This window comes from Dama dama, chromosome 9, assembly GCF_033118175.1.
Source record: "Dama dama isolate Ldn47 chromosome 9, ASM3311817v1, whole genome shotgun sequence".
NCBI classification, from domain to species: Eukaryota; Metazoa; Chordata; class Mammalia; order Artiodactyla; family Cervidae; genus Dama; species Dama dama.
Window position 1 is genome coordinate 10,109,429 of NC_083689.1, and position 15,319 is coordinate 10,124,747.

The 15,319-nt window shown below is 53.8% G+C and overlaps 1 protein-coding gene across 3 annotated transcripts in view; it reads right to left on the minus strand.

Annotated features, from left to right (window-relative positions):
* The window catches only part of SLC27A1 (solute carrier family 27 member 1), a 35,942-nt gene that overhangs the window by 1,413 nt on the left and 19,210 nt on the right, over positions 1-15,319 (minus strand). For all 3 annotated transcript variants that reach the window (XM_061149892.1, XM_061149891.1, XM_061149890.1), the window contains 10 exons: positions 11,279-11,673; positions 10,989-11,150; positions 10,825-10,894; positions 9,952-10,043; positions 9,770-9,879; positions 3,492-3,701; positions 2,244-2,370; positions 2,017-2,154; positions 1,780-1,944; positions 1,250-1,396 (listed from right to left, as the gene is read on the minus strand). In XM_061149892.1, the coding sequence (XP_061005875.1) occupies positions 1,250-1,396; positions 1,780-1,944; positions 2,017-2,154; positions 2,244-2,370; positions 3,492-3,701; positions 9,770-9,879; positions 9,952-10,043; positions 10,825-10,894; positions 10,989-11,150; positions 11,279-11,673 (1,616 nt within the window). The remainder of the gene's footprint in view (positions 1-1,249; positions 1,397-1,779; positions 1,945-2,016; positions 2,155-2,243; positions 2,371-3,491; positions 3,702-9,769; positions 9,880-9,951; positions 10,044-10,824; positions 10,895-10,988; positions 11,151-11,278; positions 11,674-15,319) is intronic.

The window sequence follows — 15,319 nt, forward strand, 5'->3', positions numbered from 1 at the left end:
GACTTGGCAGGGAGCTGCCAGGAACCTCACCCCACCCCAGCTATTTTCTCCGGCACCTCCAGGCCTCTGAATAGGCTGTCCCCTCTGCCAGGAGCATTCTTCCCCATTTTGCCCGCCTGATTCCCCCTTGGCCTTTGCATCTCAGTTTCATGCTTCCTCTGCCAGGAGGCCACCCTGACCATCCCCCGCATGACCCAAAACCCCAGGTATACTCCCGGCCTGTCACATGTCCACCCCACACAAGACCAAGAAGGTGAAAAGGCTGGGTCGGTCACACAAGAGGTCAGGGGTCAGCAACTTATAGGCCCATGATCCACCCACGGGCCAAATTCAAGCCCCCAAATGAGGAAGCTGCCCCCGGACACATACACGCTGCTTATTGCCGTTTCTGCCCTACAGCTGAGGAGGTGAATTACTGCTGCAGAGGCTGTGGCCCGCGAAACTGAAAATATTTACTATGTGGGCCTTAAAGAAAAAGTTTGCACTCCCTGCAGTAGACAAAGAGGGGTTTTGTGAAAGATCTGGGTTTGTAGAAAATCAAGGGAGAATCCCTGTGTGCTCAAGAATTAGGAAGGTTTTTTGTTTTCTTTTTAATGAAACTTCAGGGACTTCCCTGGTTTTGGGACCCTTGCACTTTCACTGCCGGGGATATGGATTTGATCTTAAGATCCCGCAAGTTATGCTGCTTGGCCATTAAAAAAGAGGAAAGCAACTTGAAAAGTACAAACCTCAAGATTAAAACAACAGGGGCGGAGATGATGACGATGGGGTTTACATTTGTACCAAAATTAAAGCTTCTTTTCAATAAAGGGCACCATGGACAAAGTTAACAGATTCCAAAATAGAGGAGATTTAAAATGTCTGCAATTGCTAAGGAATTAACATCTAGACTATTAGGAGGAACTCCTGTAAATCACAGAGAAAGAATGAGACAATACTAAGATTGGTCAAAGATACGATTTACAGAATAGGAAACCTCAAAGGTGTGAGATGATTCGCTCAAATTTCCTAGTCCTCAGAAAAATGCCGGAAGTGAAGAAATGCACCCAACATTGCAGGATGGCCAGTGGGAGTAGGAATGAGGAATGGAAAGAAATAAGTGTGTAAATACAACAAGAGAAGGGCTTAGCTCACAGTGCCAGCTGGCCGTGGACCATCAGGTTAGACCAGGCACGGGGGCTGAACCAGAACGGGTAAGGAAACGGCTGAGAAGCTGACAGATGGACGGACGGAGAGGCGGGGGCCGCACCTGTAGTGTCCACCTGGGGCAGGAGGCGCAGGAAGATGGGCCGGGCATAGGGTGCCAAGACCTTCTGCAGTTCCTCATACAGTGCATTGGGGCTCAGCTGGCCGTGGGGGTCTGCGATGGCTGCCATGCCTGCTTTGCCCTCTACTCCTAGAGACAGAGACTTGGCTGAGACACCACCCCTTGCCCCACCATGAGACCAGATCCCTTCTCCAGTGGTGGCCCCTGGCCTCTGATCTCCAGCCCTATGCACCTGGGATAATGCTTGCTGAAGCAGTGGACACTTTATTGAGCAACCTTGAGCCACAGCTGATTTCATGAGCCCATTGCCTGGATGAGGAAACTGAAGCTCAGCATCAGGCATGAGGAATAATTCCAGATCCAGGCCACCACCCTGTTGAGTGCAGTTGTCCAGGCTGTGCACTGCTTTAGGTCTTGCCTACCAGGGCACCTGTACCTCCAAGTTCCTCCTAGCTGGGCTCCTCTGGGGCTGCCCCCAGGACCCCGGGACCACCCCCAGAGCCCCAGCTTGCCTGGCACAGCCACTCCATACACAGCCACATCTGTCTGGCCCAGCAGGCGACTTAGCACGCCTTCCACCTCAGTGGTGGAGACGTTCTCCCCGCGCCAGCGGAAGGTGTCCCCGCTGCGGTCCCGGAAGTACATGTAGCCCAGCTCATCCATCACCAGCACGTCACCTGGCAGAGGGGAGACGGGGAGGTGAGACGGTGGCCCGCCATCCCCGCAGCCGGCCCCTGGGATCTGCACACCTGAGAGGTAGGCGCTGTCACCCTTGCGGAAGACGCTGTGGGCGATCTTCTTGCTCGTGGCGCTCTCACTGATGTAGCCATCGAAGCGACGCAGCGGGTCCTGCTGGTTGATCTGACCCACGAGAAGGCCGGGCTCCCCTGGGGAGGAGGCCGCACTCAGGCTGTGCCGGGCAGGCGGGAGGTGGGGCCCCCAGCTCCCCGGGGTCACTGGACGGGACCCTGCTCACCGGTCTGGCAGGGGATGCAGAGGCCCTGGGCGTCCCGCAGTAGTTCCATGGTGTCCTCGTTGACCTTCACCAGCCTGATGGGGTACACGTGGGGCAGGATGCGGCTGTTGAAGCCACAGGAACCGACCTGGGATGGGGCCAACCCAGTCAGCGAGGAGCCCTGCAATGACACGGTGTGGCCTCCCCCAACCCCACCCCCGACACCTTGCCTCTCCTGCCTCAGGGCCTAGAATTAGCACTAGCTCTGTGACCTTTGATGATCTGAACGAGGGGGTTATGAAGTGCAGGCTCCCACCAGGAATCATGCCCCCTCTTTCCCCGTTCCCAGCCTCCCTTGCAGTCACATGAGGAGACCTGCCAGTCGGCCACCACTTCTTGGTCCTTAAAACCCTCCAGGCTGGCAGGAGGTGGGTGCCCAGAGTGACTCTGAAGCCATGAAGGGACACTGGCAGAGCTTCTGCCCATTGCATGGCATGCTGCCTGGCTCAGTTCTATGAGCAGAAATGCCCATCTAGTGGGTCTGCACACTGCACGCAGTTGGGCATGTTTGTTACAGCAGCAACCTCTGCTGGTTTGGCAAGAGTGTACTCTGGGGCTGCACATTCAACCCATGTGCATGTGGGGACCAGGCCTTGTCGTCCAGCGCTGGGGACCCAGCAACAAGAGACAGAAAAGAATGCCTGCCTCCGGGGAGCTTGCTTTATTATTCTTCTCCTTTTCTGTCCCTGCATTGGGTGGGAAAGGCTTGATAAGGGAGAAGAAGGGTCCTGCAAGGAGAGACTGGAGATAATACTTGCTAATCATAAACGTCTGCATGTTTTCAGAGAGCTTACTGCAGGGGGAAAGGGTGCTATGCTGAGTTCAGAATGTTCCATGATTAGAACAAACCTAAGTTGTTAATCCCATTTACTGATGAGGAAACTGAGACCCAAGAAGCCTGAGTGATTTGCCTAGTAGAAGATCAGCACCCCATTCCTGGCCCTGGATCCCCCAGAGCCCTGCTCTCCCTTGCCACCTCCATTGCTACAAATTGGGGCTCTGAAAGGCTGAGGCACAGAGCCATGCTGTGAATCGGAACTCAGGGGCGACAGTCAGGTGACTGAGCAAGCTGGCAGGAAGGCTGCCCAGCACCCTGGCCGAGCTGCCCACCACAAACCAGGCTGTTCTATGGGAACCCGGGCCGGCGGGGCAGAGGGAGCAGTGCTCCCCGAACCCCTAGACCTCGCGGGCCGCCCCACCCGCGCCCACCTTCCCGTCCATGTTGGCGATGCTGCAGTTGCACTCGGTGGCCCCGTAGAACTCGCCGATCTGGCGGACCCCGAAGCGCTCCGTGAACTCCTCCCAGATGGACGGCCGCAGCCCGTTGCCCACTGCCAGGCGCACACGATGCCGTCCTTCCGCCTCGCGCACTGGCTGCTTCAGGAGGTAGCGGCAGATCTCCCCGATGTACTGGACCACCTGCGGGTGGGGTGGGCAGTGAGCAGTGGGCGCCTGCGCTGGGGCAGAGAGGAGCCCCCTGGGGGCGGAGGCTGCCGAGGGCTGGAGGACCCCAGCCCCAACAACCTCCTTTCTCCCATCTGGGCGCTAGGAGCAAAACGGCCTTAAAGATTATGACAGCAAGAGGACAGTCCAGACCATTTATACCTATGCACTTGCTCAGAGCCCTGTTTGAGCTCAGGCTGCCCGCTCACAGCCCTGACCTAGGGGTGGAACAACTGTCAGGTCATGTTCTTTGTGGCTTCCCTGAAGTCACAGCACAGACCTAGCCCCAGCGGCCCAGGGAGCCATCTACTCACCACCCCTCTCCGTAGGCTCCTTCCCTCCCTTTCCGGTGGCCCCACCCTCTGGGGTCATCTCCCAGATACCCCAGTTGCCCTTGAGTCCCCATCTCCGGGTGGGCTTCTGAATGATTGATGACCCTCCCCACTTTACAGATGCTCACAGACAGTAAGTGCCCACCAAGGCTGAGAATGTGGTAAAATCTGATTTGAATCCAGCATCCTGGCTCCAGAGTCTCAATGAAACAGTTACATGTTCAGAATGAACCACCATGGCAATCATTATAGCTTCAAAGTATTCACACCAAAATGCATTATAAAATGTGACCTGTGATCAACTCCATCTGGCCCTGCCTTCCTCCCTGCGTTGTCTCCCGCCAACTCCTGTGCTCACTTGGCCCTGTCACGTGGGTCTCTTCCTCAGGGCCTTTGAACATACTGTGCCCTTTGCCTAGAACACTCTTCCCTCTGACGCACTGAGAGGCAGGTCTCAGTTCAAATGCCACCATGGCTGAGCAGGACTTGGTGCAGCTCTGATGAATACAAGCTTGTCGAACACAGAGCTCATCTGTTTAATCTTCCCAAAACGCCCTATTGAAGATGAAAGCACTAAGACCCAGAGAGGAGATACAGTTGGGCGAAGATCACCAGGAGGCAAGCCTGGGTAAGGCAAGATCACAGACCCGAGATGGTTTCTCTCCCTCTGCCCTCAGGCTCCTTCTTGGTGGCCCAGCCCACCCCACTTCCAGGGCAGAGCAAGTCATACAGCCTGGCCAATCAGAATCCAGTCCATCCTCAGACACTGATTGGTTCAAGGATAAGCATGTGATCGCAACTCAGCCAATGAGAATCACCCCTGAAACTTTTAATGGACTGGTGGGTCCACAGGCTCTTTCATCAACTGGAGCTGCTGGGAACCCTCCTGGGGAAGCAAGGGTGGGGAGGAAGCCACCCACCCACCCCCCACCGCCGCCGCCTTGATCAAGGTGTGCCTGAAGCTGTCCACTATTTAGCCTCCTCAGTTCCATAAGTTGATATACCCTTTCCTCCAGAAAGCTAGAGTTTAGGTTAGGGCTGGGGCTAGGGTTTTGGTTTTACCTGTCAGCTGACAAAGTCCTGCCTAAGAACAGAGCTGCCCTCCAGACCATTACAAGTAGTCTCCGGCAGCTTTCAACTATCCTCTTCAGAAATTAGGCTGGGGAAGGGATAACGCAACCACAACAGAGGCAGCTGAAGGTGACAATGACATCCCTGCGGCTCTGAGGCCAGCTCTACCTACTGAGAGTCAAACGGCTGATCTTTACTCTGGCCTGGACCTTTGGACAGATCCAGGGCTAAGGGGAAAACACCTCAGGTCAGCTCAGAGAGGGAGACACCAGGCGCCCCATGCTGTGACCTCCAACCTGTGGGGCAGCATCTGGGCAGAAGCTAGGAGTGAATTGTCAACCTGGGACCCCTGCTACAACTCCAAATGTACACACCCAAAGGGACAGGGAGACACAGGAACTGTATACCCACGGATGGATGATGGGTTGACTTGTCTATTGCCTGCCCACCTGCTTCATGCAGCCAAGAAAGCAGATTACAGCCTGCTGCCTCTGATGAGGACAGCTGGGCAGTTGTTCTGGGCCAGCACCCACTACTGCAAAAAAAAGAAAAACAACCATGCAGTTTCCCCCACCCAACAGCCATGAGATGGGATTTCTGAACCCAGCAGCATTTCTTAAGTCTTCCTGGCATCCCTAGTGGCTCAGACGGTAAAGAATCTGCCTGCAATGCGGGAGACCTGGGTTCGATCCCTCAGTAGGAAAGATCCCTGGAGAAGGGAATGACTACCCACTCCAGTATTCTTGCCTGGAGAATTCCATGGACAGAGGAGCCTGGCAGGCTACAGTCCATGGGGTCACAAAGAGTTGGACACGACTGAGTGACCTTCACTTGAGGATTCCACCCTCTGTACTCCTTATAGAGCCCCTCAATGCTTTCTCTTGGTCACAGAAATAACTCTTCAAGGAAACAGAACAGAAGCCTTTCAGGGGCCTGGAGACAGTGAACAAAGCCCGATGCAACATACGCATGTCAAGGACAAAGAGAGGGACCATCAGACACTACTGGGCCTCCCAGTAGGAGGCCATGACACCACCCACAGGGAACCCCAGACCAAAAAGCAGACCTTGAATCAATCAAATATCTAAAGCAGTGGTTTTCAACCATGGTGAAGACACCTGACAATGTCTGGACACATTTTTAATTATCACAGTTGGGAGGTGGGGTCCTGGTGGCACCCAGTGATTTTAGGCCAGAACTGCTGTTAAATATCCTACTGTGCACAGGATGGCCCCCACCCCAGAGAACAAGGCAGCGCCAAGCGTCTGCAGTGCTGTCCTTGAGAAACGCCGTGCTTCCACTGTGGACAGCAGCACAGACAGTCCTTAGAAACTAAACACGGAGCTACCACATGACCCAGCAATCCCACTTCCAGGCATATATCTCGCCAAAACTCTAATTTGAAAAGATACATGCATCTCAATGTTCACATGGAAGCAACCTAAACGTCCACTGACAGATGAATGGATAAAGAGGATGTGGTACGTATACACAATGGAATATACATACTACTCAGCCATAAAAAAAGAGTGAAATGATACCATGTGCAGCACCATGGATGGACCTAGACAGTATCATATAAAATGAAGTAAGTCAGGCAGAGAAAGACAAATATCATATATCACTTACATGCGGTATCTAAAAAACTGATACAAATGAACTTATTTACAAAACAGAAACAGACTCACAGACATAGAAAAATAATAGTTATGAAGGGGGATCGGGGGTGGGAAGGGATAAATTAGGACTTTGGGATTAGCAGATACACATACTATATATGAAATATATATATGTGAATATATATGAAATAAACATATATATATGAACATATATGAAATAAACAACAGGACAGGGAAGGGATAAATTAGGACTTTGGGATTAGCAGATACACATACTATATATGAAATATATATATATGAATATATATGAAATAAACAACAGGACATACTGTGTAGCACAGGGAACTATACTCAATACCCTGTAATAACCTATAATGGAAAAGAACCTGAAAGAAAGAGACATATATAACTGAATCACTTTGCGGTACACCTGAGACTAACACAACATGGTCGATTAACTATACTTCAATTTTTAAAAATGGATTAAAAAAAAAACTGCTGTGCTTAACCCTACTCCCAAGGTACAGAAAATACCAGAGTGACAAGAGTATGTCACGGGACCTCGCAGCAATCCCCAGACTGGGAACACACCACAGGGCAAACTCCCTTTCTTCAATAAATAGATTATAAGGGGAGGGAGGGAGACAAAGGAGAAAATGAGAGAGAGACAAGGAATCTTACAAGAAACATCAACTAGTTGCCATGTGTGGGTCTTATCTACTTTAAATTTTAAAAAAATATATAGAAACAAGAAAAAAAAAAAAAAAAACCCGTATTTTTGACATGGTAAAACACTGGGGATCAGTGTCCAGATTCCTGATGATTGAGAAATCCTGTCGCTTTTGGGCTGTGATAATGATACTGCAGTTATGTGGTTGTGGGTTTTTTTTCCTTCTTTTTTTCCCTCTTTCTTTTATCGTGGTAAAATACACATACAATTCACCACCTTAGCATTTTCTTTTTTCCATCTTAGTCATTTTTGTGTGTGCATGCTCAGTCCCTCAGGCATGTTCGACTCTTAACAACTCTATGGACTGTAGCCCGCCAGGCTCCTCTGTTCTTGGGATTTCCCAGGCAAGAATACTGGAGTGGATTGCCATTTCCTTCTCCAGGGAATCTTCCCAATCCAGGGATCGAGTCTGTGTCTCCTGTATTGGCAGGCAAATTCTTTACCGCTGCGCCACCTGGGTAGCCATTTTAAAGGAGTATTAAACACATTTACATTATTGAGCAGCCATCACCACCATCCATCCCCAGAACTCTGGTAAATCAGAAACTGTATCCCCATTAAATGCTAATTCCCCATTCTTCCCTCCTCCCAGCCCCTGGCAACCACCACCCTATTTTCTGGTTATGATTCTAGCTACTGTGAGTACCTAATGTAAGTGAAATTTGTCTTTTTTTGATGGGCCTATTTCATTTAGCATATCTTCAACATTCATCCACGTTGTAACCTGTGTCAGAATCTCCTTCCTTTTCGAGGCTGAATAATATTCCATTGTAGGGATGGACCCATTTTGCTTATCCATTCACTTGTGGATGGACACTTGGGTTGCTTTCATGTTTTATCTATTGTAAATAATCTGCTATGAATATGGATGGACAAATATCTCTTTGAGACCCTGCTTTCAGATCTTCTGTTTTAAGAACAGCCCTCACCAGACACAAAAGCCCACAGAGGGGTCCCATTTACAAGAAATATCCAGAACAGGCCAGCCCATAGAGACAGAAAGATTCGTGGTTGCCATGGGGCTGGGGAGGGGGAATGGGGAGTGACTGCCAACGGGGACAGGATTTCCTTTTGAGGTGATGGAAATTTTTTGGAACTGCATAGAGGGGCTAGTTGTACAACACTATAAATGGACTAAATACCACTAAAGTGTCCACTTCAAAGTGGCTAATCTTATGTAAATTTCGCCTCAATTAGAAAAGAACCAATCATCTTCTGGAGGTTTTACTGAGGTATCTATGCAGGAAACAGGCTGCTGTCTGGAGTGGCTTCACAACAAAGGTGAAGGAGGGACATGGGTGGGGAGGCAGAGGGGGCAGGACAGGGTATCTGATCTCCTCTGGAGCTGAGTGATGGGTGCCTGGGAAGCCCCTAAACGTTTCTGTCCACGTTTATATTTGCAACTCTCAATAATTAAGTTAGTCAAATGGACTGTTTTCTATTTCAAGATTCAGATTAGCAATTTTTCCCAAGACCCCCCCAACTCCAAGTAGAACATAAAATCCTCAGAAGCAGAGCAGGTCACAGTCCTCACCCTGAGGGATCCTCCAGGATGCCAACCCAGAGCCCCCACCCTGCCCTACTGTGTGATTCAGGCAACTGGCTGAACCTCTCTGGGCCCCACCTGTTCAAGGTGAGGTCAGTACCTCCCAATTTGTCAGTCTCTGGACACACCCCCTTCTCACTCCTTCTTCCACCTGGAGGAAAGTACTAGCACTTGCATTTCCACCTCCACCATGGCACTGAACCCTTCCAGGTGTCTCCTCTCACTGAAGAGGGTAGAGGAGAGGAAAGGACTTGTCTTAACCCCTACCTGCTCTGCAGGACAGTGGATGCCCTCCACCTCTGCCTCATGCTTACCCCACCAGGAAGCCCTGGACCTTGTGGCCTTAATCAGGCCAGGGCGGTGACGGCACCCATTTGCCTGCAGCTACCAGCATGGAAAACCTTTACAGCACAGGGCGTGGGGAAGGCAGCATCTTAAGGAGCTCAGGCAGTCTGCGTCCAATCCCAACTGCATTAGAAGCCTCAGTTTCCCTACCTGCAAAATGGGTGTGATGCCTTTGCCCGCTCCCAAGCAGCTATGAGGATACAAGGAGCTTACATGTTGAAGGTTTAGTCTATGGCCGGACAGAGAGCATAAAGCACCGATGGCCCCCTCCGAGCCCCCTCGCTGCAAGGCAGCCATTCAGAGAAGCAATGGCGGACGGGTGGGGGGAGCGGAGGGGTGAATGAGGGGCGGGGCCTGACCGGGCGGGGGCGGGGCCTGACCGGGCCGGGGCGGGGCCTGACCGTGCAGTTGTACTTGACGCAATCATCCCAGAAGCGGCTAGCCGAAAACTTCTTGCGCAGGACCACCGTCAGCCCGTAGATGAGACACTGACCCACGCCCACGATGTTCCCTGCAGAGAGTGGACTCGATGAGGGGTCCCCGGTCCCCCGCCCCCTCTCCCGCCAGAGCCGCCCCGTGGTACCTGCGGAGTGGTACAGGGGCAGACAGTCGTAGAGCACATCTGCGGCCTGCATGCTGTAGGAGTGATGCCCAAACGCCGCGATGCGGTAGTACCTGCGGGGCAGGGAGTGCAGGGGCTGGGGCCCACGTCCCCGAGAAAAGCGTGGGAGTCGGGGGGGTGGGGAGCGTGCTGGGTGCTGGGGACACAGCAGGGACCCAGGCGGAGCCAGCCCAGCTCTTAGGGGCCTTACAGGCTGGCGGGTGAGGAACATGCAACAAAGAAAGGAAATGATGCTTGGTGCCATGAGGAATATCACAGAGCAACAGAGAGCAGCTGAAGGGGACAAAGGCAGGGAGGCTCGGGTATCCTGTCTGGGGATGTGACTGAAACCTGGTGAGAAGGAGCTGTGGGGAGAGCTAGGGAAGGGCACGCAGGTGAAGGGCAGAGCATATGCAAGGTCCTGAGGTCAGAAGCAACCTGGCAGGTTGGAGAAATCGAGGAGAGAGCGAGCAAAGAGGCAGAGGAGGAAAATGACATCAGAGAAGTGGCAGGTGGCGCACAACACGAATGAGGCTTTTTATCCAAGGGCCAAGGTAAGTACAGGGCGGTTTGGCACGAGTTGGGATGTCCTATGGTCGTCGAGGAGAGGAGGGCTGTTGGGGGCAGGAATGGGGGCAAGAGGAGGCTGAGGAGGGGCAGAGGACTGCACTGGGTCCTGAGACGGGCTGTGGGTTTTACCCAGTTGACATCAAGATGCCCACAAGATCCTCAAAAAGAGCTGGGGCGGGGGCGGTGGTGGGGGGCGGAGGCAGGATGATCAGGCCTTAGAGAGACGACCTGGAGTGGCTCTCCAGTGGGGGGGTGGGGGTCGGGCAACACCCACGGGCCCCTCACCTGCTGTGCACGATGATGGCAGCCTTGGGCAGCCCCGTGGTCCCAGATGTGTAGATGTAGAACAGTCGATCTGAGAGAGACACGGGTGTTGGGGACCAGAGGCTGGGCTGCGTGGGAGGAGGGGACAGGATGGGCGTGGGCAGGGGGATCCCACCTGGACTCACCATCCATGCCCTTGCCAGGGGGCTGTGCCAGGGGGGCTGTGGAGGTCTCCTTCAGCACTGGGTCCAGGAGTTGGGTGTCCGGTAAGACGCCATCAGGCCCCACGTCACCAGAACAGAACTTGACCAGGCTCTTGCCCAACTGCCCGCTTACCTCCGCCACCGCTGCGGCCCGAAACATGTCGTGGTTGAAGATGGACAGGTGCCCCTCCCAGGGCCGGGGAAGCACCATCTCCCTGTCCTGAGCAGCCCCAAACCCCCACCGAGAAGATGCTACCCACAACAGGCCTCACCCGTCGCCAGCTCCCCTCCGAAGACCAGGGCTTTGGCGCCCGAGGTGCCCAGGCAGAAGGCCAGGGGCTCCCGCCGCAGGTTCACGTTGAGCAGCGCGGCCTCCACACCTGCCTTGGCCAGGCCCAGCCAAAGCCCCACAAACTCAGGCCGGCCCTCCATGAAGATGGCCACCACATCGCCCGGCGCGAAGCCCAGCCGGAGGAAGAAGTTGGCCACAGCGTTGGAGTAGGCATCCAGCTGCGCGAAGGTCCAGCACGCACCGCTGCCCGCGTCCACCAGCGCCAGGCGCTCGGGCTGCCGCTGAGCCACCGCCTGGAAGATCTGCGGGATGGTGTGGCGCGCGCGCTGATGCCGCCGCAGCTCCAGGCGCACGCGTATCAGCACAGAGAGACCGCTGGAAGGGGGATGAGGAAACGGTGTCACTGCGTGCCCCACCCGCCCCGGATACCTCGCCGAGCCTCGGCATCCCCACACGGAGAGAGCAGAGGAAGAGACCCCAGTTCCCCAAGGGCGACGAGGGTTCGAAGAGGATGCTTGGGTTGCCGGCTCTCTCGGAGGAGGAAGGGCAAAGGGCTATTTACCAACCAGCCCGGAAGGAGGCGGATTCTCAAAGCTGGCCATGCAGTGTTAATCAGAGTCACCCTGTCCTCCCCCATCACAGCTTGCCCGGTGACCCTCAGGAAGCGAGGGCCCAGTCCTCCGTTTCTCCTTACTGGGAGATCCAGAGTACCCCATGCTGTCTCCACACCGCCTCCAGCCTAGACTCCTCATGCCCTGCCTGCCTCACCTGGGCCCTGGGGTCCATCCCTGAGCTGGGTGGCTGCTCCACTCCCAAGTCTCTGAATGGCACTAGGCTGAGTTGGCTGAATCATCCAGCTTGGGTGCCCCCACCTAAGCAGGGGGGGCCAGGAGACAGGCTAGTGAGAGGCCCTAACGGCAGGTGTCTTGTTCCTCTGTCCCCCCCGCCCCCCTCCCCACCCCCCGGCAGAGGATACAAGGCAATCAGAGGTCCCAGGGGAAAGGAGAACTCCAGGAGAAGGAGCCAGCCTCCCAAATGACCCTGTCGAGATGAGCAGCCATCACTGACGCCAGGCCATGAGATGAGTGAGACTTGAACTTGGTTGTATTGTTTAAAGCAAAAGTGATGGCTTTTAGATCACAGAACCGAGAAAGCCAGAACTGCCTAGTGCAGGAGCTCAAGAAACAAGTGGCCTCCTGGCTTTATCTGGCTCCCTGCCCCACCATCCAGAGCCCCTGGCTCTGAGAGGTAACTTTGTGCTGAGTTAAGCCACTCATGAGTGAAGACCTGTTTGTTACAGCAGCTTCCTCTGCCCTGACCAATACAAGTGGTCTTGACTCTGCCCCCTCTTGAGGCTTCATCTGGCTATTGTGTCCCAACAGTTTTAGCGTCAGTTTGGTTATCAGAACCATCCTTTGTGTCCCTGCTGCTTCCTCTGTGCTGCTTCCTTAATTCCCTGCAGTGGCTTCCTCAGACTCAACAGATCCACAACAGACCTCAGCATTTTCATTCATTCATTCATTCCCTCTGTCCCTAATTCATGAAGGCAGCTGATACGTATCAGGGCCTACTGTGTTTGTTTTTTTCAGTTTGAAGATCTAATTGGCTTTATTTATATTTTAATTAGAAGATTTAGTTGGCTTTATTTTTGTTTGTTTTGTTTCAGGATTTCTTTCTTCTTGGTACCAGCACCTACTGCACGTTGGGCATTTTTGGCTCAGAGACGACAAGATCCAACTCTTCGAGGCTCATAGTTTTCCCAGGAGAGAAACCCCCTCTACATAAATGAATGAGCGTGAGGAACGTGCTAGATGATGACAGGCTGTGACAGATGACTCAGCCAGAGTGACGTGGGGCAGAATGGAGGCAGCGGTGGCCCTGGAGAGAGCCAGGCAGGTAAGGCCTGTGCAGGGCCTCAGAAGTGAAGCAGTGGTGTGAGTGTAAAGCCAGGCTCACAGCCAGTGCAAAGGCCCTGGGGTCGGACTGGACCTGGGGAATGGAGGAAGACAAGGTCCTGGGTGGGCCGGGAAGGTCTGTTAGAGGAGAGGATGGATCCACACAGCCACCTGCATCTGCAGTTTTTAAAAACGAGAGGTCAGGGTTCTGAGAGATTTATGAGACTTCCTGTTTGGGTCAAGCTGCACATCCTGAGTCCCTGGAAGGCCCCTCTAGCTGCCCCTGGGGAGGGACCAGGATTCTGTGGCCCCTGTGACCTGGCTCAACTAGAGCACCTGCACACACGTCACCTGCCAGCACACTGGGCCATACACAGGCCTACATGCCCGCTCCTTCTCTGGTGACTCCCTTCACCACCTCCCCCAGGGAGCCTTCCAGGGCTCGGGCCCACTGCTCCCCCATCACATTCTCAAAGGGGGCCAGTCTGGGCTGGGTGCTGGCTGGGCTCAGGGAATGTTCTCCTGTCCACGCCAAGAGCCCTCCCTCATCCCCTTTACCTGCACCACCCCCCCATCAAAACCCCTGTGTGAGGCCACCCTGTTGGGAGTCCGTTTTCTCCAGGGTTATGAGCAGCCACGGAAGTTACATCTGCTCCAGCCAAGGAGCCTAGCATGTAGTAGGTGCTCAGTAAACAGAAACTGAATAACTGTGTTCTTGCCTGAACTCAGAACCTGGTGTGCCTGCCCTCTCTAGCAGCCAGCACAGGAGCATGGACTATTCCATTCATCCCCAAATGGTGAGAACCTACTGTGTGCCAGGCCTAGAGAGACCCAGTGGTGATGGAGACCAGCCCCCCTCCCCCTCCATCCTCCCCACAGATTTCCCCCTCACTCACTCACTCCAGCCTCCTTGCTGTTGCTTGAACACACCTGGCACGCTTCCACCTCAGGGCCTTTGCACAGGCTCTGCCCTCTGCCTGGACCACTCTTCTCCCAACATCCAAGTGGCTCCTCCCCCACCCCTGTAAGGTCTTGGCTCAAATGCCACCCTCTCAGGTAGCCATTCCTGGGCCCCCATCTGTTATTGCATCACCCCCTCCTCTTCCCTCTCGGGTCCCTGCTTCGTTGTTGTTTTCTGGCTGCATTGCATGGTTTGTGGGATGTCACTTTCCCAAGCAGGAACTGAACATGGGCCATGGCAGTGGAAGCATGGACTCCTAATCACTAGGCCACCAGGGAACTCCGTCCTGCTTTTTATTATTATTGTTCTTTGACCATGCCTCAAAGCATGTGGGATCTTAGTTCCCCACCAGGGATCAAACTCACAGCCTCTGTAGTAAAAGTGTGACGTCTTAACCACTGGGCCACCAGGAATGTCCCCTCCTACTTTGTTTTTTAACATGGACTTAAGGTCTTTAAAGGGCTTCCCTGGTGGCTCAGATGATAAACTGCCTGCTATGCAGGAGACCTGGGTTCAATCCCCGGGTCAGGAAGATCCTCTGCAGAAGGCAATGGGAACCCACTCCAGTATTCTTGTCTGGAGAATTCCATGGATAGAGGAGCCTGGCAGGCTACAGTCCATGGGGTCGCAGAGTCAGACATGACTGAGCAACTAACACACACACACACACACACACACACACACACACACACACACGTATACACACAAATGCCAAATGCAGTTTACTCATTCACCAGTTGCCTCTGAGTTGTCTCTCCCTGCTCCTGGTAGACAGGGCTTCTGTCTTTTTCATTCTAGGCCCAAGAGAAACAGCAGTGGAGGAGACAGACCAAGGTTCATCCTCTTAGAGTATAGTGAGCCTGCCACAAATAATCGCATGGGACACTTGGAGGAAGGGAAGAGGGTCTGGGGCTCCCAGGCCAGGTCTGAACCTCGCAACCAAAGGGAGCAGCTGGTCAGGCCCTGGTCAGATCCTTGGCAAAGGCAGGGGCAGCCACACATGAATAAGGTCTTGGGGCAAGGCCTCTCTGTCTAGGGGCCAGCAATGGGGACAGATGTGAAGAGCGAGGACAAGGAGTCCTGGGCAGGTTCCTGCCCACCAGGTCCCTTTGAGTGCCTGCTCTGTTACTCTTGGTAGCTGAATGGATCCTTGTAAGTGAACATC